The 22,690-nt window shown below is 42.8% G+C and overlaps 2 protein-coding genes across 2 annotated transcripts; one reads left to right on the top strand and one right to left on the bottom strand.

The window, feature by feature from the left end:
* The first annotated feature begins 101 nt into the window (after positions 1-101).
* On the top strand, positions 102-9,222 carry LOC110525946 (ATP synthase F(1) complex subunit alpha, mitochondrial). Its single transcript, XM_021606473.3, has 11 exons — positions 102-168; positions 875-953; positions 2,311-2,480; positions 2,609-2,782; positions 6,786-6,952; positions 7,227-7,527; positions 7,652-7,876; positions 7,993-8,100; positions 8,259-8,403; positions 8,521-8,671; positions 8,778-9,222. The coding sequence occupies exons 1-11, from the start codon at positions 109-111 to the stop codon at positions 8,854-8,856; spliced, it is 1,659 nt and encodes a 552-aa protein (XP_021462148.1). The 5' UTR covers positions 102-108; the 3' UTR covers positions 8,857-9,222.
* Positions 9,223-12,926: 3,704 nt separating this feature from the next.
* Positions 12,927-19,877, bottom strand: LOC110525945 (phospholipid phosphatase 1). Its single transcript, XM_021606472.3, has 6 exons — positions 19,051-19,877; positions 15,864-16,015; positions 15,426-15,709; positions 15,207-15,264; positions 14,896-15,072; positions 12,927-13,768 (listed from the first exon to the last, which is right to left on the bottom strand). Exons 1-6 carry the CDS (start codon positions 19,106-19,108, stop codon positions 13,646-13,648), a joined length of 852 nt encoding a protein of 283 aa, XP_021462147.1. The 5' UTR covers positions 19,109-19,877; the 3' UTR covers positions 12,927-13,645.
* Positions 19,878-22,690: the final 2,813 nt, after the last annotated feature.

Raw genomic sequence — 22,690 nt, 5'->3', positions numbered from 1 at the left:
ACGGATGACATAAAAAGAAGAAGAAGGGGTTCGTTTTCGGCCATTCGCACACCCTCCAAGTACAGCTAGCTGGTCTTTGCAGGTGGTGGAGGACAAGTCCCATTCGAAATGTTATCTGTGCGAGTTGCAGCGGCTCTGGCCAGGAGCCTGCCCAGACGTGCTGGATTTGTGAGTATTGCATTGATTTGGATGTTGAATAGAAGACATTTAGTATTGCACGATTTAAAATGTCATTGTGAATGCAGTGGGTATGTGAAGGGTACATACAGGCCGCCACCTTCACGCGCTCGTGCCAGAACGACATGTCCAAGAAAGGACACGTATGTCACTCGACGTACCGTCTTGATATTTATTTGGTAACGTTAATTTGTTAGGTTTACTGTTTTTATAACTCGTTCATTTCACATTTCGTTTAGATTTGCATGTTCAACGCGCTTATGCGCACTTGAACTAACGCTACGGCCCCATATAAAATGGCTGTGCTAGCAAGCTGACTAGGTTAGCATGCTATCAGCTAGTTAGCTAATTTCTGAAGGTCAGGATCGCTTTACATGTTGAATGCTCCCTTCGCGCGAAAATACTACAAGCTTCTGTAAGTATATTTAGCTGTAGTGTCTAGCCTATGCTTTGAAAAGGTCGATCATTTCTTTTTTTTACTGGTTGCTTAGTTGGATTTATATTTTTCATAGGCCAGCTGTCAAAGGAGGACTACTTGCGCACAACCTAGCTAGCTATTAGCTAACGTTACTTGGGCTGACGCCTAGCGCTTATGCCATGTTTTGTTTGTAACGTATTCCAGTTTATTGTGCAATTTCTTTGCGGTTCAATTACACTTGTTTTTAACAATAACCGATCACGCTTTCATTAATTGTAGGTGTCCAAGAATGTTGCCGCCGCCTGCGTAGGAGTGAATCACCTCCACACACACAGACCATGTCTTGCTGCGAAGACCGGTAAGTATAGAGAGAATGGGGACTCAAGGAATGACCTTCTGTTCTTGGATCAGAAATCCAGTTTTGCCACAAGTTTCACTTATTATGAGCTGTGCACATTAGGTTTAGATGACATTTGAAAACAAAAACATAATGTTGCTATCTTACTTTGCCCCTGTATAAACTGAGATGACTCTATGGTGATATTATATGAACAAAAAATGAAAATCGTTCTTATTTGTCACATGTGCCGAGTACGTAGACCTTACCATGAAATTATTACTTACAAGCCCTTGACCAAAAATGCAGTTTGAAGAAAAATATTTACAAAATAAACTGAAGCAAAAAAGAACAACAATAACGAGGCTATATACAGGAGGTACAGGTACTGACTCAATGTGCGGGGCTACAGGTTAGTCTACATGTAGGTGGAGTTAGCTATGCATAGATGATAAACCAGCTTGGCTGAGCAGTTGCCATACCGGGCGGTGATGCAACTTGTCAGAATGCTGTCGACGGTGCAGCTGTTTGACTTTTTGAGGACCCATGCCCAATCTTTTCAGTCTCCTGAGAGGGAATAGGTGTTGTCATGCTCTCTTTACAACTGTTTTGGTTTGCTTGGACTTGATGCTCTCAACCTGCTCCACTACAGCCCCATCGATGAGAATGGGGGTGTGCTTGGCCCTCATTTACCTGTAGTCCACGATCATCTCCTTTGTCTTTATCACATTGAGGGAGAGGCTGTTGTTCTGGCACCGCACTTCCAGGTCTCTGACCTCCTTTCTATAGGCTCATCGTTGTTGGTGATCAGGCACTGTTGTCGTCGGAAAACTTAATGATGGTGTTGGAGTAGTGCTTGGCCACACAGTCATGGGTGAACAGAGTACAGGAGTGGACTAAGCATGCACCCCTGAGGGGCCTCCGTGTTGATGATCAGCGTGGCAGATGTGGTGTTGCGTATCCTTACCACCTGGGGGCGGCCTGTCAAAGTCCAGGATCCTGTTGCAGAGGGAGGTGTTTAGTCCCAGGGTCCTTAGCTTAGTGATGAGCTTTGAGGGTGCTATGGTGTTGACTAAAGCTCAGTGTTCAATGTGGGAAAGGGCAGTGTTGAGTGCCATAGAGACTGCGTCATCTGTAGATAGATCGGTATGTAAATTGGAGTGGGTCTAGGGCTGTTTAAAGGTCTTTCTCACATAGGCTACGGCGAGCATGATCACACAGCGTCCGGAACAGCTGCTGCTCCCATGCATGCTTCAGTGTTGCTTGCCTCTAAGCGCGCATAGACTTAATTTAGCTTGTCTGGTAGGCTTGTGTCACTGGGCAGCTCGACCAGTTTTAATGTGAACTTATGTTTTATGTGTTTCTTTTTTCATTTTAGGCACTGCCGAGGTGTCCTCCATCCTGGAGGAGAAGATCCTGGGTGCTGACACCAGTGCTGATCTGGAAGAGACTGGTCGTGTGCTGTCCATTGGTGACGGTATCGCCAGAGTGTATGGTCTCAGGAATGTTCAGGCTGAGGAGATGGTGGAGTTCTCCTCTGGGCTCAAGGTGCAGATCTAGGAGAAATTTATGAATCTGAACTGAACCATTTTTAAACTTAACAGATTACGCCTTTCCATCTACTACTGTCGTCAATCAGTATATTTTAACGAAACATCTTCTTTCCTCTTTTCTAGGGTATGTCTCTGAACTTGGAGCCTGACAATGTTGGTGTTGTGGTGTTTGGTAATGACAAGCTGATCAAAGAGGGTGACATTGTGAAGAGGACTGGTGCCATCGTGGACGTACCAGTGGGTGTGGAGCTGCTGGGTCGTGTGGTGGACGCTCTGGGCAATGCCATCGACGGGAAGGTGAGGGCAGATTTATGTAGTTGTTATTCATCAAATATTGTTGGTTGTGCACACATTGCAGATGTTATTGCAGGTGCCACAAAATGCTTATGTTTCTAGCTCCAACAGTGCAGTAATACACACAAATCCCTAAAATTAAAGAGATCAGAAAGAACAATGTCAGTCTGGAATAGATGGATTTAGTGCCTTCAAAGTATTCACACATTACTTTTTCCACATTTTGTTACAGCCTGAATGTATATATTTTTACATAATTAAAAAAAGTCACTGGCCTACAGACAATGCCCCATAATGTCAAATGTTTTACAAATCAATTAAAAATGAAAAGCTTATGTCTTGAGTAATGAGTATTCAACCCCGTTATGGCAAGCCTAAATAAGTTCAGCAGTAAAAAAATCTATCTTTAGTTGCATTGACTTTGTGCAATAGTGTTTAACATTATTTTTTACTCTCTCGGTACCCAACACAAACATATCTGTACATTCACTCAGTCGGGCAGTGAATTTCAAACACAGGCTCAACCACAAAGACCAGGGAGGATTTTCCAATGCCTTGCAAAGGACACCTCTTGGTAGATTTGGTTTAAAAAACTTTATTTTTTAATAATTGGACATTGAATATCCCTTTGAGCATGATGCATGTATTAATTACTTTGGATGGTGTATTAATACACCCAATCACAACAAATATACAGCTGTCCTTCCAAACTTTGCCAGAGAGGAAGGACACCACTCAGGGATTTCACAATGAGGCCAATAGTGAAGTTTAAAGCAGTTAGTTTTAATAGCTGTGCTAGAACTGTGGATGGATCAACGTTGTAGTTATTACTCCACAATACTAACCTCCATGACGGTGAGAAGAGAACCTGTACAGAATAAAAAATATTCCAAAACATGCAACCATAAAGCAATAATTAAACACTGATTGACAAATTTCACATGCTGTTGTGCAAATGGAATAGACAACAGGTGGAAATGATAGGCAATTAGCAAGACACCCCCAATAAAGGAGTGGTTCTGCAGGTGGGGACAACAGACCACTTCTCAGTTCCTATGCTTCCTGGCTGATGTTTTGGTCACTTTTGAATGCTGGCGGTGCTTTGGCATTTGCCAGAGAACACCAAGATTGGCAAATTCGCCACTGGCGCCCTGTGCTCTTCACAGATGAAAGCAGGTTCACACTGAGCACATGTGACAGTCTGGAGACGCCGTGGAGAACGTTCTGCTGCCTGCAACATCCTCCAGCATGACCGGTTTGGCGGTGGGTCAGTCATGGTGTGGGGTAGCATTTCTTTGGGGGGCCGCACAGCCCTCCATGTGCTCGCCAGAGGTAGCCTGACTGCCATCAGGTACTGAGATGAGATCCTCAGACCCCTTGTGAGACCATATGCTGGTGTGGTTGGCCCTGGGTTCCTCCTAATGCAAGACAATGCTAGACCTCATGTGGCTGGAGTGTCAGCAGTTCCTGCAAGAGGAAGGCATTGATGCTATGGACTGGCCCGGCCGTTCCCCAGACCTGAATCCAATTGAGCACATCTGGGACATCATGCCTCGCTCCAACCACCACAGACTGTCCAGGAGTTGGCGGATGCTTTTGTCCAGGTCTGGGAGGAGATCCCTCAGGAGACCATCCGCCACCTCATCAGGAGCATGCCCAGGCGTTGTAGGAAGGTCATACAGGCACGTGGAGGCCACTCACTACTGAGCCTCATTTTGACTTGTTTTAAGGACATGACATCAAAGTTGGAACAGCCTGTAGTGTGGTTTTCCACTTTAATTTTGAGTGTGACTCCAAATCCAGACCTCCATGGGTTGATACATTTGATTTCCATTGATCAATTTTGTGTGATTTTGTTGTCAGCACATTCAACTATGTAAAGAAAAAAGAATTTAATAACAATATTTCATTCATTCAGATCTAGGAAGTGTTATTTTAGTGTTCCCTTTATTTTTTGAGCAGTGTATATATCTTTTTTTAATTCTTCCCAATTTTGTGATATCTAATTGGTAGTTAGTTTTGTCCCATCACTGCAACTCCCGTGTGTACTCGGGAGGGCCGGCGGTTGAGAACCATGCGCCCTCTGAAACATGACCCTGCCAAGCCGCACTGCTCTTTTACCACTGAAGTCAGCCCCCACCAATGTGTCTGAGGAAACACCGTACAGCTGGCGACCAACATCAGCGTTCAATGCCCCCGGACGCCACAGTGAGTCACTAGAGCGTGATGGGACAAGGACATTCCAGCTGGCCTAACTCGGACGATGCTGGGCCAATTGTGCCGCTACCTTATGTCTTCTGGTCACGGCCGACTGCTACACATCCCGGGATCAAACCCAGATCTTTAGTGCCGGCTCTAACACTGATCAGTGCCTTAGACTGCTGCACCACTTGGGAGGCCTTAACTAAATTAACTTTGTCCTGAAAACAAAGTGTTATGTTTGGGGTAAATCCAACACAGCACTGAGTACCACTCTTCATATTTTCAAGCATGGTGGTGGCTGCGTCATGTTATGTGTATGCTTGTCTTGGGAGTTTTTTATATTTATATATATGTATATGTATATAGCGATAAGCATAGGAAAGCTTTGTTCAGTCTGCTTTCCACAAGACACTGGGAGCCAAATTGACCTTTCAGCAGGACAATAACCTAAAACACAAGGACAAATGTACATGAGTTGTTTACCAAGATGACATTGAATGTTCCTGAGTGGCCTAGTTACAGTTGACTTAAATCGACTTAAATGTATGGCAAGAACTGAAAATAGTTGTCTAGCGATGATCAACAACCGACTTGGCAGATCTTGAAGAATTTAAAAAATGTGCAAGTATTGTACAAAGTTTAGACTTAACCAGAGACTGACAGCTGTAATTGCTTCCAAAGATTCTAACATTAGCTGTGTTTGAATACTCATATCGCTTGTCTACCGGAAGTTGATGCTGTTGCTGTGTTACTTCTTGCTAGCTTGTTAGCGTAACAAATGACTAGCAAGACATCTTACAACTTCACAATGTCCATTGAGAACGCACAACTATACCGCTAAGAATGACATGAATAATCAAGTCCATACACGTTGGGTGGGTAGTTAGATGGCGTATAGTTAAAATACTGGCAAGTTCGATGTATTAGCCAACTAACGTTAGGTAGCTAGCTAACATACCGGTACAAGCAACTGCATTAATGATATGCTGTTTGTAAGGGAAACGTAGCTAACAAATTGTCAGCTAACGTAGTGTAGCTTTCCTCAGACTTAGGCTGCATATTTTCTTCAAATCTGAAAATGTTAAGCCACGCCCATTTTCTGAAGATTTGCGTTATGGACCCTAAAAGCACAGATGGTGTCCACTGCATGTATACTTTATATTTTGGCGACTGTATTACGACATCCAGGAACTTTTGGCATACTATGACCAATAAGCATACTACATACTAAATTAACGTCACACACAGTGCAGCTAGTATGAGTATTTGAACACAGCTAGTGACCATAGCAATTGACTCAGGGGTGTGAATACTTGCGTAAATGAGATTTCTGTATTTATTTTTTTTGTAAATTTGCCAACATTTCTAAACATGTTTTCCGTTTGTGTATGGATGAGTGATTGTGAAATCTATTTAATCCATTTTGAATTCAGGCAGTAACGCAACAAAATGTGCAATAGAGGGATATGAATACATTCTGAAGGCACTGTATGTGTATGGACAGTATATGAATAGGAAAGGTGTACAGAGGTAGTTGTATAGGATGAGGTAGGAACAGGAAGACCATGTCTGTCGGCGCACTCTTGAAAACATTCATAGTTAATAGTATAACATAACGTTAGTTCATTTTAAGAATTCATGAAGATCTATTTTTATACCCAAACATATTGGATGCCACACAATAAAAAAGATCTCCCACCTGATCCTTTCAGATATAGGGTCCTTGGGTTGCGACTACAGGTTTACTTTGGTCTGGGCATATCGGGTCTGATCAGAATAGCGTTAACCCTTCTTTGTCCCTCAGGGTCCTCTTGGGTCGAGCATCCGTAGGCGTGTGGGTCTGAAGGCCCCTGGCATCATCCCCCGTATCTCTGTGAAGGAGCCCATGCAGACGGGTATCAAGGCCGTGGACAGCCTGGTGCCCATTGGCCGTGGCCAGCGTGAGCTGATCATCGGTGACCGGCAGACTGGGTAAACAAATGGCCAGGTGCCATCTATCCCGTAGTCGGGCTATTTGGGGATTACAACTCTGCATGTTCAATGTGTCAAACAATTGTGAATGTGTTAATGTTCTACTAACTACACTTAATTTGCCTTTACCTGGAGGGTAGTAGACAGCGCTTCAACCATTTTCTATTGCCTCCCATTCAACTTTAAAGCCATGCAGTTATATTTGTAGTAATTATTTGCTTACTCTGACACTAGAACTGTAATCTAATACAAATTCCCTCTTCTATTCTAACAGCAAAACTGCTATTGCCATTGACACCATTATCAACCAGAAGCGTTTCAACGAAGGCCAAGATGAGAAGAAGAAGCTGTACTGTATCTACGTTGCCATTGGTCAGAAGAGATCCACTGTGGCCCAGCTGGTGAAGAGGCTGACTGACGCTGATGCTATGAAATACACCATTGTGGTGTCTGCTACAGCCTCTGATGCTGCTCCCCTGCAGTACCTGGCCCCATATTCTGGCTGCTCCATGGGAGAGTTCTTCAGAGACAACGGCAAGCACGGCCTCATCATCTATGATGATTTGTCCAAGCAGGTGAGAAGGGGGAAGTCTGGGCTGAGTAAAGTCTTGAATGTGATGCTGCTTCATGAAGATAAAATAAAGGAACCAGGCTCTGTTAATCTACCCATGTTTAACAGCTGTATTCGCATCCCTCCAGGCTGTAGCCTACCGTCAGATGTCCCTGCTGCTGCGTCGTCCCCCTGGTCGCGAGGCCTACCCCGGTGACGTGTTCTACCTACACTCCCGTCTGCTGGAAAGAGCTGCCAAGATGCACGACAACTTCGGAGGCGGCTCCCTGACCGCTCTGCCCGTCATTGAGACCCAGGCTGGAGACGTGTCTGCCTACATCCCTACCAACGTCATCTCCATCACTGACGGGCAGGTGGGTGCGGTGTGGAGAGTGGTCATATCATTATTGGCCCCACTTGCCTTATCCTCCAGTCAACATATCAAAGTTTAATGTGATCCCTAAACAGAAGTGTGCTCTCTCCCCTGCAGATCTTCTTGGAGACTGAGTTGTTCTACAAAGGTATCCGCCCAGCCATCAATGTGGGTCTGTCTGTGTCCAGAGTCGGATCGGCTGCCCAGACCAAGGCCATGAAGCAGGTGTGACCTGGGGCTCTAAGGGGACTGATATTATACATCAGATAAATGCAGACAAACTTTTTATTTCATTGCAGTTCACCAGTTACCCTAGAGTATTTTCTCACTTGGAATCAGTCTCCTAAATCCATAATACGATTGTGGTCCTTTACTGTGTGTAGGTGGCTGGTACCATGAAGCTAGAGTTGGCCCAGTACCGTGAGGTGGCTGCCTTTGCCCAGTTCGGCTCTGACCTGGACGCTGCCACCCAGCAGCTGCTCAACAGGGGTGTCCGCCTCACTGAGTTGCTCAAACAGGGACAGTACTGTGAGTGTCACCACCCAGCGTGCTAATAAAGTTTAACATTTTGTATGTTGTCAACCAGGGCCACTCCTTCATTTGGGGAGACATGTATTTTTATTTTACTTTCTCTCCCTCCCCCAGGCCCCATGGCCATTGAGGAGCAGGTGACAGTCATCTACGCTGGTGTCAGAGGTCACTTGGACAAGATGGACCCTTCCAAGATCACCAGGTTTGAGAAGGCCTTCCTTGTACACGTCCTCAGCCAGCACCAGGACCTGCTCACCACCATCAGGTAACGGGGCCGTCTGAGTAATCAGTAAATATCTATGGCTGACGTTAATCATTATGAAGGTTGATATGAATTTAATCTGTAGTAATGAGACTCGTTTTTATTCCAGGACCGATGGTATGATCTCACCGACAGCTGACGCCAAACTGAAGGAGATTGTGTTGACCTTCCTGTCCAGCTTTGAGTAAAGAGCGAAACTGCTCCTGATCCTTCAGTGTGCTTACGGTCTGTCGCATTGTCCTAATATTATATGTATGTGAAACACTGAAGGCCAGAACCTCAATGTACAGATTTCTCCTAAGAAGAAATAAAATTGTACAACCCTAGAGAGCTGTGGTAAAATTTGACTGTTGCCGTGGTAGACTGTGCCGGTCCAGCAGATTATCCAGTTGAAGGGAATAAAATGTCATGTGAAAAATAATTCCTGCGCTCTGTTCTAATGCAGTAACTGTTTCGCCCACTGTGGGTCTTTATTTACTCAAACAACTCTAAATATCTTGTGACTTTGTTCATGAATTTCATGAGTTAAAATAAACAAATTTGGGTGGTCTCAATTACAGGATATCAAAATCGTCACTTTTGCATCACAAGAAATGTAGCACAATCAACCATAAAGCATTTCATTGTTGGAAAGAAATGTATGGCATTGATTGTGTTTAGCAACTGTTGGAATGTCTATTGGGAAATATCTGTCGCCGGCAGAGCTCATGAGTGTCCAGTTTCTGTAAAGCTGGAATGGTGGGTGTAACTCATTTGATATGATGGAAATGAAAGTATCCACACTTATTGTAAAACAGACATGATTACGAGAGGTATATCTAATACAGCCTCTCACCCATACATCTGGACCAATACAGCCCTTTTTCGTATTGAAACAATGGCAACCCCAGTAAGTCGGCACATGATTGTCAAAATGTTATTACTCTTAGTAATACAATTTGATCTTGCATTTCATGTAAGACCGAACTCTGAAAATGATGGGTTATTCATTTTGGAGTTTTACTTGTCAAATCCTTTGCTACAGTCAGACATAAGGTCATTCATTTACCTCCCCGCTGCAATGTTAGTTTGTCCACTAGAGTGTGGTAGTTGATCTGGTTGTCTGCTCGCATGCGGTCAATGTCATCTGAATTACATGTTATTTCTAGTAGTTTCTTTTCACTAAACTGTTATATACAATTAGTGTATTTAACAGCATTTTCCCAGTTGATGCATTTGAACACAGTGCATTGCTTGACAAGCGTGAGCGCAGTGTGTCAAGAGTATTAATGGGGCTTCTGTCAATGAAGGCATGTCTGGGTCAAAAGTCTCTTTCGTAGCCTGGTGAGAGTGGCTAGGATCAGAACAAGCTCAGTGATAAAGATATGGTTACATTTATCAAAGTGAAACACGAGTCTGATCACAAATTGAAACTGAGCGAGTCCAACCTGAACAGAGATGAGATCTTCAAGTTTGAGAACACCAAGTGGAAGTTAACTGGTTAAATAAACCATATGAATGTGTATGTGCCTTTTCTTTGTGTTTAGTAGCCGTCCGTTTATGGTATTCAAAACCACATTTGACCTCTGCACATTTCATGCGTACTTAACCATGACAACTGGTTCATCTAGTAGAGAGGAATTGTAGTGTTGTATTTTTTTATCCTAAAGATCTTTCTCCGGTATCAGTGGTTCAGACCCTTTATTAAATCAAATAAACAATACCAGCTTGTATAGTCACTTAGTTTATCAATTCAAAAGTCACATGAACATAAATGTATTTCACATGAACATCATATGGTGAACATTACATTTCCGTCTATTCAATAGATTTTTTAAAGTAGTATCTTACCCTTTGTAGTCTCATGAGAACTTTGAAACAGAGAAATTAAAGGACCAAACTGCAGAGCGGCGATCCCATGACTGTTTTGGTAAAAAGCTGATCAAGAGAAATGTTACCACTCAAATTCCTAGAAAGAGCTATGCATACTGGAAGGACTGACCATCCATGATATTAAAATGATAGTTGTAAACATGGTTTGAGGCTGTATAGTGTTTAAATGTAGGGCGCTTACAGACATTGGAGTAAAACAACTTAATATTTTGGGTTCTGATGGGGAATGACAGTTAAACCTAGCTCATGAGGCTTTTATAAGTTATATTCTTCAAGAATAAATGGGTATATATTAATTTATAAGTACAAAAATGATTGAAACAACTGCAGATTGCTCCTTTCCTTTGAATATGATGAGTATCATCTCTATATGATAAATATCATCTCATGTACTTTGTACATGACACAAGTCATTTTTCCAACAATTGTTTACAGACGGATTATTTCACTTATAATTCACTGTGTCACAATTCCAGTGGATTAGAAGTTTACATACACTAAATTGACTGCCAGCTTGGAAAATTCCAGAAAATGGTGTCATGGCTTTAGAAGCTTCTGATAGGCTAATTGACATAATTTGAGTCAATTGGAGGTGTACCTGTGGATGTATTTCAAGGCTTACCTTCAAACTCAGTGACTCTTTGCTTGACATCATGGGAACATCAAAAGATGTCAGCCAAGACCTCAGAAAAGAAATTGTAGACCTCCACATGTCTGATTCATCCTCCGATTTCCAATTGCCTGAAGGTACCACATTCATCTGTACAAATAATAGTACGCAAGTATAAACACCATGGGACCATGCAGCCATCATACCGCTCAGGAAGGAGACTGTCTCCTAGAGATGAACGTACTTTGGTGCGAAAAGTGCAAATCAATCCCAGAACAACAGCAAAGGACCTTGTGAAGATGCTGGAGGAAACGGGTACAAAAGTATCTATATCCACAGTAAAACGAGTCCAAAATCAACATAACCTGAAAGGCCGCTCAGCAAGGAAGATGCCACTACTCCAAAACCGCCATAAAAAAAAGCCAGACTACAGTTTGCAACTGCACATGGGGACAAAGATTGTACTTTTTGGAGAAATGTTCTCTGGTCTGATGAAACAAAAATCTAACCTTTTGGCCATAATGACCATCGTTATGTTTGGAGGGAAAAAGGGGAGGCTTGTAAGCCAGAGAATACCATCCCAACCGTGAAGCACAGGGGTGGCAGCATCATGTTGTGGGGGTGCTTTGCTGCAGGAGGGACTGGTGCACTTCACAAAATAGACGCCATCATGAGGAAGGACAATTATATGGATATATTGAAGCAACATCTCAAGATAGTCAGGAAGTTAAAGCTTGGTCGCAAATGGGTCTTCCAAATGGACAATGACCCCAAGTATACTTCCAAAGTTGTGGCGAAATGGCTTAAGTCAAGGTATTGGAGTGGCCATCACAAAGCCCTGACCTCAATCCTATGGACAATTTGTGGGCAGAACTGAAAAGCGCGTCCGAGCAAAGAGGCCTACGAACCTGACTCAGTTACACCAGCTCTGTCAGGAGGAATGGGCCAAAATTCACCCAACTTATTGTGGGAAGCTTGTGGAAGGCTACCTGAAACGTTTGACCCAAGTTTAACAATTTAATGGCAATGCTACCAAATACTAATTGAGTGCATGTAAACTTCGGACCCACGGGGAATGTGATGAAAGAAATAAAAGCTGACATATTCTGACATTTCACATTCTTAAAATATAGTGGTGATCCTAACTGACCTAAAACAGGGAATTTTTACTAGGATTAAATGTCAGGGATTGTGAAAAACTGAGTTGAAATGTATTTGGCTAAGGTGTATGTAAACTTCCGACTTCAACTGTAGTATAACTGATAGTACCTCACTGTTTGAGCAGTTGCTGGCCAGCAACTAAGCAATGACAGCAGTTGTTAGTGAAAGGACTATGGTGCATGTTACATAAGAATGTTATTAATTTGAAGATGATTTAATTACCATTTGCATGTCCATAATGTCTATGGGTGTGGCTGAAAGTTGAGGACACACCCACAACAGCTGAGTGTGAGACAGAACACAAATATGTAGTTCCAGACTTGTGGTGAGTACGCCTCTATATTTTCGTCTGAAGTCTGTACTTTGGCTCTTGAGGAACATTAGGAAAGGAATATGGTCCGTGTGTTTTGACCCCACCCTGCCTTACCTCCTGGGCCCCACCTAACTCTTACCTCTAAAAGAGATCCTTTACATATAGGGAAATCCATTGATGACAACTATTTACATCAATGTGACAGTTAGGGTTTTGGACTTTCTGTATGGGTAGTTCCTCACGATCTCACTAAGCAACGCACACACTTCTACAGTTCACAAAATGTGTCTCAGACACAGTTGTACCAAAGTACCAAAATGGAATTCCATCTTTATTTGTGTCACATAGCTAGCATTTTGTTTTCCGAAAAGCTCAAAACACTGTTTTTACAACAGTGCATTTGCATACAAATGTCAAAAAGTTAATTTGTGTATTTGTCGCCATGATTTCTACACTTGGACACATGTGTAAGGAGTTTCCAGGGAGCTTTGAGCAAGTGTCAGCAACAATCTGGCGAAGGCAGTATTAAAAAATATATATACAGTACATAGCACATCATTGCAGAGCTCAGTAAGTCTCCTGACTTTCATTTAAGCTTTGGGACAGTCGTGGTATTTCATTCCCAGGTGTAAGACTTATTATTGGCCAGGCTACACACATGGACACTCATTACTCACTGTAACAAACTTGAATATCATTCATTTCAAACACAATCCTCAAACCAATGCAATCCCAACTGTTCCAACAAGAGCAGACCTCGCACCGCAATTGCACACAAAGACCAGGAATTGAACACAAGGACCGTTAGCTCAACACACATAGGCAAGATCATTGGCTCTGAGAGGACTTAACATCTGTCTACAGGGCTCAGGCAACATGATATTTCCACGACAGTCAATGCCAATGACCTGAAAGGCATGGAAATAAATAACCATAGTCCTCTGAAGCGGATGGCAAGTAGTTGTAGCTAGCTTAACATGCTACTTGTCCTCAATGCATTGTCCATGTTGTAGTCAGAGCTTCATTCTGTGCTTCCGTAGTGGATCCCATTTGCAGGGTTGTCCTGTAGACTGGGGTGGGACGTCTCCTCTTGTATCTCTACTGGATCAACAGGCGTCTTGAAGAAATCGGACACACAGAACACCTATGTTGGGAGAGGAGAGGACAGCATTTCTTATACAATGGAGACAAAAACCGAGGAAACTACTTGCAGTGATACAGTATAAACATGAATGATGTTGTCTCTAAAGGAATGGTACTACATGGTTTGTTCATATATAATTCCATGCAGAAACATAAGGTGCCCACTATTATGCATTTAACTAGCTACCTGTGTCAATGTGAATAATGAACTACAACAAGTGGCTATCAACTTACATTCTCGTGTTTACCCTAATCGGCTGGGCCTGTTGTCAATCTGGCTGGGCCAGTGCCCAGGCCCACCCGTGTCTATAACCTATAGCAGTGGTTCCCAACATTTTTTTAAACCGTGGAACATCTTGATGGGAAATACAATTCGGCGGCACACCTAAAATGTGCCTATGAATGTATTTAGTGGTAATCACTGCCATCTCCTCTGATCCATACTGCAGATCATCTATTTTCTGTGACAAACATTTTTTATAGATTAAATAGCGAATCTGAGCCAGAAAATTGTAAAATAGTTCTTCAGATTTGAATGGTTTGGGCTACAGACAAGTGTTTCTTTGCACGGTAAAGGTGCAGTCACAAACTCAATGCCATGCTCTGTTTGTTTCTATGGCAGTATAGCTAAGCCCAGAGCCATATATTAAGAAATAAATGATTCTGGCTAAGCCTAATCAGACTTGCCTGTGCTAATGGTTTTCACAGACAAAGTCAAATGATACAAATGTAACACCAGCCTGAGCGCACTGGACTTGAAACAACGATACAGACGTAACCATGTGCCATTTAATGTGGTTAGAGCGTTGGACTAGTAACCGGAAGGTTGCAAGTTCAAACCCCCGAGCTGACAAGGTCCAAATCTGTCGTTCTGCCCCTGAACAGGCAGTTAACCCACTGTTCCTAGGCCGTCATTGAAAATAAGAATTTGTTCTTGCCTAGTTAAATAAAGGTACAAAATAAATAAATAAATGTATTGTCTGACAGGCAGTAGTGCTCCCAAATCAAAATTCCATGTGCATTCCACAGGTCACATTTATAAGTGAGTGTTAAAAAGTTTTGAGGCACACATGAGAGTCCCTCAAGGCAAACTGGTTGGGAACCGTTGGCCTATAGCTAGCTACCCACCGTGAGTATCGCAACTATCGCCCCCAGCAGGAGGCCAGTAAGTACGTCATTCCAGTGGTGTTTGTAGTCTGAGACGCGTGACAGCCCGACGTAGATGGACGTTGCCATCAGGAAGAACTGGATGGTGGGTCTGAGGAGCCTGGCCCACTCTGTCTGCAGTCTGGCCTGGATGTACAGCTAAAAGAGAGAGGGAAGAAGGACACCATCAACATCATGAAAGGGAGCTATTGCTTGGGGACAGAGAAAGAACTGAACTGTTGTAGCATCACTGTATGTAACAATGAGCACAGTATGCCCACTGCTATACTTACTGCTAGGAACAGCATACAGTACATAGAGAAGGATGAGTGACCAGAAAAAAAGGAAAGTCTATAAAACAGAAGACAAAAAAAAGATTAGGGGAAACTGGGTTTACAGCCTCGTAAACATCTTTCAAGCTTACATTTACCAGTAGAGTTCAACGTTTTTCAGTCTCGATTTTGCAGCAATATCATCTCTTGGGATGTAACCCTAGGAAGCCTCTACTGTACCTGGCCTCATCCACCATGTTTTTGTCCCCAGTACAGGTGAAGTTCTCGATGTAGCCTCCAGCAATGCAGTTGATACGGTCCCACATAGGCTTACACACAGCCAGGAAGTGGGGACGCAGACGACCAATCGAGTACTTGGCAATGTCCGTCAGTGATTGGCTAGCAGCAGCCCCGAACAGGAAGCTGCCCACTGCTTTGTAGATGCGCGCCACGTAGTTAGTCCCCAAGGATGATTTGGTCTTTATATGAGTCATATAGACGCCAAGGCACTCACCACTGACTACCTGTGAAAGCAAGAGAAGTCATCTTTAACTGAGGTGAATCGAATAGATTGACATATTGTCTCAAATTATTGTACTTTTACCATAAACACTTAAAACACAAATACCTGATATGTTGAAGAGAACATCTGAGAACAGAGCGAAGGTAATGACTTACCACAATCAGTGTGAAAGGGATCATGACTCCCCCCAGTAACTGGTAGGATATGGTGTCCTCTTTCAGGGGGTATCTGATGGACTCATCATTACAGAAGAAACCCCTGTTGAAGGGATTGTGCTGAGGGGTGAGGATCACAAAGGGAAGCCCGACTGGAGAGAGAGAGAGACAAATGAAGATAGAGATAATCAGAAATAGGTCTCCTAGCTCAAACTAGCCTTTGTAAACATACATTTAAGGTTCTGCTGTAATTCTGTAAAACACGCTGTTGACCAAACCGTCACAGGAAAAAGGAACTTGGTAGGCAAAACCTGATGAAAATCAATATGCAAATAAGGCGTGCTTGTTCATGCTTTCACTTGATTTGATTATACCATTCTCTCCTGCTCTGACCTCCCTCTCACCTTACCAAATAGCCCACTCATTACCAAGGTAACAAATACATGTAAAAGTCCATTCAATAAAGGAGGGACACAACACGTTCTTTAATTAAGAGAGTCTAGAAAGTAAGTTGACAGCATATCAACCCCCAAAGACAGCATATCAACCCCCATAAGTGAACAAAAACAATAGGAAAATCAGAGAACACCTGTTTCTAAAATGAATGAGCCTTACTACTCTGAAACAGACTGGCAACCAGGCTAGCTAGTCGATGAGTCAGCGCAGGATGTTTCAGTTAAGGTTAGCTGGCCTAACTAACGATAACATGATTTGATGGAGATGCTTGCTTAGTGAGTACCACTTCCTCCTGATTCAGCTCACACCGAGGATCGAACCCAGTAGCTCTACCTTGCTAGCACGTGACCGCGTTCCTGAAGCGTCTTACCAGTCGGTGGCTGGCGAAAAGCGGGGGGACCCTTCAAGCTGAGGAGTAAGTTTCACACATCTCCATGTGCTACACTGGCATGGACGTCTAAATGCTTCTGACACTCAGCCAGACAGTCCAAATCACCTGTAACAGAGTGGATTACTCTCTTACGCTACACTGCTCTCATCTGATCTCTCACACTCCACAACATGTTCACAATTAGGCCTTCACCAAGCGAAATATGGAAAACACAGGTCTAACTATACAATAGGATACCAATGAAGAATTCCATGTCCTGATATCTCGTTCAGTCTCTCGAGGTAAGCCATCTCTCTTGCATCATTTATTTGTACCTAGCAGAAGGCTACATATACTACGACCCACGATTCCCAATTCACAGTGTCAGTCTTCATCAGCTTCAAAGTTCAACCAAGTTTGTTGTAATTTCGACCTAGGGTTGTTGCTTCTTAAAATACCCTTCTATTCAACCCACTTACTCTCTTCACAGCTGAAGTAACTTAATTTGCTATTTGAATCACTCAGGTTACACGACCAGACTTGCTCTATCTTGATTCTGGCCAGTAAAGCACATTCAACCCCTGTCGGCAGATTCCAGCCTAAATTAGTTAACTACACTCTTAGAAAAAAAGGTGCCCTCTAGAACCTTAAAGGGTTCTTTGGCTGTCCCCATACTAGAACCCTTTTGTCTTCCATGTAGAACAATTTTCTACAGTGGGTTCTACATGGAACCTAAAAGGGTTCTTCCTAAAACCAAAAAGGTTTCTACCTGGAACCAAAAATGGTAATCTTATGGTGAAATCTGAAGAACCCTTGTGGAACCCTTTTTTCTAAGAGTGTAGCAATCACAGGTCTTTGATTAGAGCCTGTCCCGTTTGGGGAGTATGGACACAATGTGCCATCCTTCGTTGAACATTCTGACTGCTTCTAATTGGTCACAAAAGGTGGGGAAAATTCAGATATTGTTTTAAAGTGCTACACTAGACACTTACTCCAAGTTGCACTTAGGCACAGATTTAGGATCACGTGGTTAACCGCACTAAGTACCATATCTTGACAAGACTTGTCGGAGTTATCTGACTAAGTAGGGATGAGACAACACGAAAGTGCTAGACAACCTTGCTTTTTAAAATGAGGAAACCGGAGGGCCAACATTATTTTTATGATGTTTGAAGATGGTTGGCTTGGGTCTTGTTTTTCTCACAGAGTTCCAGTTTTGACTCCATCTCTGCTCGACTGTAGCCTGCCTGTGGCATAAACAAACTATTTTTTCTCATAATAGTAGTGTTGTACTGTCTTTCATCACACGAAATCACAAAATACTGCACCATCTTTAGTTACACTAAAATGTGTGGCAAAAAACAACCCAAAACTCAAAAACCCGGTGCTATGGTGTGATGATCCTTTTGCCAAATCCCTATATTAGAGTACGTCTATTAAGACCCAGACCCAGATCCAGACCGCGTTTAGATAAAGACCACGAGATCAAGAGTCCATCTACGCAGTCGAGGGATATGAAATGTACCCCAATTTGAGAATTAGTCACATACACTTTAGAAAACACACTACGGATAATGGCATAATCATGTTGTGGTCAATATGTAATAACCGAACCCCATTGAACCCATGATCTACCCCTCTGACTGTTGTTTAATATGCAACCAGAAGGCTACACTCAAATCAACAAATACACCTTGTGGGCCTGAATGATCGAATACAATATAGGCTATAGGTTATAAGATAAGTTATAGCTAAAACTAGAACACAATGTTATTACCTGGTCAAGACATGGGTTAGGAAAAACTCGTGGCCCTAGTTCTTATAACATACATCCATACTGTGTGTTGTATGCTATTATAAACCGGGTGGTTAGAGCCCTGAATGCTGACTAGCTGAAAGCCTTGGTAAAACAAAAAAAGTCATTTTTACTGCCTGTTCTATTTACGTTGGTAACCAGTTTATAATAGCAATACGGCACTTCGATTGGTTTGTGGTATATACCACGGCTAAGGGCTGTATTCAGGCATTCAGCGTTGCGTCGTGTCTAAGAACAGCCCTTAGCCGTACTATATTGGCCATACCCCCCCCCCCCCCCCCCCTATTGCTTAATTATAACAGTGTTATTGACCACAACATCTTTAGTCGTGGGTGAAGAGACTTAGACACTTAATGTTAGATAGAAGTAACCCATGCACCTATAGTCATAATGTAGCCTAGCTACAATAGTCGTAATAAAGAGATACCTCCAATATAACTGGTGTTTAGGCTACAGTAGACTCGTGCAGAATAACTTATCATAGAAATAGGAACTCTATAAGGCTTGACACTGCCAACAACATGGTAAATACGTCGGTTACATACCGAGGATAAAGCAGGTTACGTCGAGAAGGACGAGAGGGATTCTACCAGCCTCAAACATCTTGTGTCTCTGGACTTCTGTCTTTGACAAAGCCGTAGACTCCGGAGCGTCCGGCGTCTGTCTGCTTTTTTTCGGCGAGATGTGAGACAGCCTATCGGTGGAACATGCCTCGCTATTTGTTCAAAACAATAAAACAAATATAAAAAGAAAATCGATTTTGTAGGGCTTACTAAACCTAACCAAAAACATGTAAAACAAAATGTTAGTTTTTTTTTTATCAAGGGGGGCTACTGTCTAAAAAACAAACCAGCCCTATTCCTAAAACCACTACTTTTTCCTATCATTACCCTTTAGAATCCGCACAACCCAACTTCATAATATAACTGATTCTTTAAGCAAGAAAAAAAGACGCTCATAATCTCCTGGTCCTTCCAGTAAAATACACCGGTAATAAAACAGGCAGGCCTCTGGCTGTGATTATGATAGGGAGGTGGGATCAGGTGAAGAGCCTATCGCGTGCTTGCTAGGAAATACGACAGCCGTCGCCCGATGTTTGACTCGCTCCACCCCTCCCGCTAGCTATGCAAAATTGAGATTACATCACTGCAGGAAACTCCACTTCTTGATTGTGGGAAAAGTGTTCAATGGAACAAAAACCAACTATTATCAATTCATTTACTATGATTATATTGACCCTTAGAAGGATGATGAAAATAAAGGTGACAATAGAGATGAAACAATCTATCTATAGCCTGTGTGGCAAGTATACATTTTTATAGAGGTTCTACCAAGCCAAAGTGTTCTATCCTGTGTCGAAACATGTCTGACCATGGATTACTGGCAGTGGTGAGTACACACCAGTTATGTCTGTGCATCCTGCAAAAATAACACAACAAGAAACAACACACACTCACACACTGACACACACAGGAAGAGACAGAGAGAAGTGGTTGTGAAATATTGACTCTCCCAATTTATTAATGCAAGACCAGAAACACCACAAATACTGACGTACCTGCAATTGCTCATCTATGCCCAAATCATATAAAAGGCTAGGATGGTGCATGCAATCAGCATTCTTTTAACTACAGCATTCTTTTAACTACTTGATCTATCCAAGTTATGGGCTCCAGGTCGGTTGGTTGGTTGGGTCCCAGCCAGTTCCTCCTGGTTTGTGGGTAAAGCTTGGGTTGTGGCTACAAACATGGTTTTATCTATTAGATGGGTAACACAGAATGTTTGGGAACCCACTGTGCTTATGTATCCAAATGTGGTCATTTATTTGCCAGGATATTTTATTCAGTGTCCACCAGTTTTAAGAAGAGGGAAGTACCGTAGGCCTAAATATGAATATGCTTAGACAGTCTGTTTCTCTAAATTCATATTTCAATTCATATAACTACAAACTTTAAAACATTATGACCTTGTATTGCATATTCAGACACGGTTATAAAGCAAAACATATTATTTTCATTGAGTTGAAAGTCCATAGCAGGCATAATCTGAAGCTGACAGTCTCAATACAACAAAGACAGTAAAATATTATTCTGACCTCCCTGCTTTCAGACTCAGTACAGGAAGGAAGGTGGCAATAGAGGACATACAATGAGTTAGTATGCCTACTTGACATCACCATTTAAAAAAAATGTCAATCAAGTTTCTGTCATGTCATGACAAAGTTCATGTCTCATCCCTATACTCTCCCTCGTCAGGCCCTGTGTTAAGTCTGTAGAAGGAGAAAGACATTGTTCTCTCAACAAAACCCAGAGGATGTCTCTCCTCTCCAGGTGTTTTGATTTCATTACCCTAACCACTGGTCCAGGGTCAGATATTGTGTAACCCCCTAATGGTTAAGTTTAGGATAAGCGATAGGGTAGTCTGATCTTAGATATGTGGTTATGGGGCAGTTTCTAGTTTTTACTTCTTCAGATGCTCCTGGATCTCCTGTGTGAAGAACAGCTCCCCAGGTGCCTGTGAGAGACCTCACTCATGGCCTTGGTCTGCATACACATCTTATACTTGTCTGGTGGCAGCTCGTCCTCACACTGCTTCTCATACCACAGGTGGAAGAAGCCTCGGGAGGGAGAGTGAATCACCATCAGCTTGCAGTGCAGGTACTTTCTGTACTTTCTGTACAGGTGAACATCCTCCAAACCTCAGCCTTTGGTGTTCCAGTCAAACCCACCTGTGCAGATCACAGATTCAAATTGGCTAAATAACTCAATCAATCAGTCAGTCAGTCAGTCAGTCAGTCAATGAAAAAACATATTGTTATATTACCTATGTTGATGAAATCAGACCTATACTTTCCAAACCCAAGATCTCTCCAGAATCCAGCGTCATTCCTTATCACCTGTTGCAGAAAGACACAATGTATAAGTATCATATAAAGAACCCAATGTGATGTATTATGCCTTTTTGGCTGCATTTACACAGGTATCCTGTGTGAACACAGCTTTTGAAGGGATTTCCACACCCAGATGTCATAAGGAGACTGACCAGTTGTTGTTGAAAAGAAGAGAGGGGCTGTGATTATTGTAGATAAGAGATGGATTGTACTGGCTGAAGAACAATGGGTGGAAATCTATCACCTAAAGTTAGAAAAACAAAGTTAGGGACTGCATCACAGTGTTGTGGCGTTACTACAGTCTGTGTCATTACCGCCCGTGACCAGGAGTCCCATAGGGCGTTGCACAATTGGTCCAGCGTTGTCTGGGTCAGGGGAGGGTTTAGCCGGGGGGCTTTACTTGGCTCATCGTGCTCTAGCGGGCACCTGCAAGCTGACTTTGGGCGTCAGTTGAATGGTGTTTCCTCCTCATTGGTGCAGCTGGCTTCCAGGTTAAGTGAGCGGGTGTTAAGAAACACGGTTTGGCAGGTAATATTTCGGAGTACGCATGAGTCGACCTTCGCCTCTCCCTAAGAGGAGAGGGGAGTTGGGGAGTTGCAGCAATGAGACAAGATCGGAATCCATTAGAACTTTCATTGACAGAAATACTGACAGACAGATTGATAGATCGTTACACTTTTAGAAAAAAAGGTGCTATCTAGAATCTCAACAGGTTTTTTGGCTGTCCCCACAGGAGAACCCTTCGAATAACTATTTTTGGTTCCAGGTAGAATCCTTTTGGGTTTCATGTAGAACCCTTTCCACAGAGGGTTCTACCTGGAAGCAAAAAAGGCATCTACCTGGAAACAAAAAGGGTTCTCCAATGGGGACAACTGAAGAACCCCCATTCCTCACCGGGATCTGCATTGAGTCTGCAGGAAGTAAAGAAGTCCAGGGTAAAATGGATGTCGACGTCGCAGAAGAAGAGCATCACATTGTGGCTCCTCCTCAAGGAGATAACTCCTCGTTCAGCTGGATCAGCGTGAAGTTCCGGGAACTGGGTCTCCCTGGTGGGAGGGGAGTGAGAGAGTTCTGCTGAGGTCATCTAAATCAAGGATTGGACCCTTTTTTTTTCTCAAATTTTCGCCTAAAATTGCATCCCCAAATCCAACTGCCTGAAGCTCAGGACCTGAAGCAAGGATATACATATTCTTGATACCATTTGAAAGGACACTTTGAAGTTTGTGGAATGAATGTAGGATAATATAACACATTAGATCTGGTAAAAGATAATATATTTTTTTGTATTTTTGAAA

Source organism: Oncorhynchus mykiss, chromosome 6 (assembly GCF_057628025.1).
Source record: "Oncorhynchus mykiss isolate SJ-2025 chromosome 6, ASM5762802v1, whole genome shotgun sequence".
Taxonomy (NCBI): domain Eukaryota; kingdom Metazoa; phylum Chordata; class Actinopteri; order Salmoniformes; family Salmonidae; genus Oncorhynchus; species Oncorhynchus mykiss.
This window is presented reverse-complemented; position numbering and strand designations above follow the sequence as displayed.

Bases quoted from the DNA above. Each gene is read 5' to 3' on its own strand.
- LOC110525945 (XM_021606472.3), bottom strand. From the start codon at position 19,108: ATGTTTGAGGCTGGTAGAATCCCTCTCGTCCTTCTCGACGTAACCTGC. The intron at 15,265-15,425 runs GTACAGTAGAGG...TCTGTTTTATAG, and splicing joins AACATGGTGGATGAGGCCAG to ACTTTCCTTTTTTTCTGGTC. The intron at 13,769-14,895 runs GTGGGTAGCTAG...CTCCCAACATAG, and splicing joins CGATAGTTGCGATACTCACG to GTGTTCTGTGTGTCCGATTT.
- LOC110525946 (XM_021606473.3), top strand. From the start codon at position 109: ATGTTATCTGTGCGAGTTGCAGCGGCTCTGGCCAGGAGCCTGCCCAGA. The intron at 954-2,310 runs GTAAGTATAGAG...TTTTCATTTTAG, and splicing joins ATGTCTTGCTGCGAAGACCG to GCACTGCCGAGGTGTCCTCC. The intron at 7,877-7,992 runs GTGGGTGCGGTG...TCTCCCCTGCAG, and splicing joins TCTCCATCACTGACGGGCAG to ATCTTCTTGGAGACTGAGTT.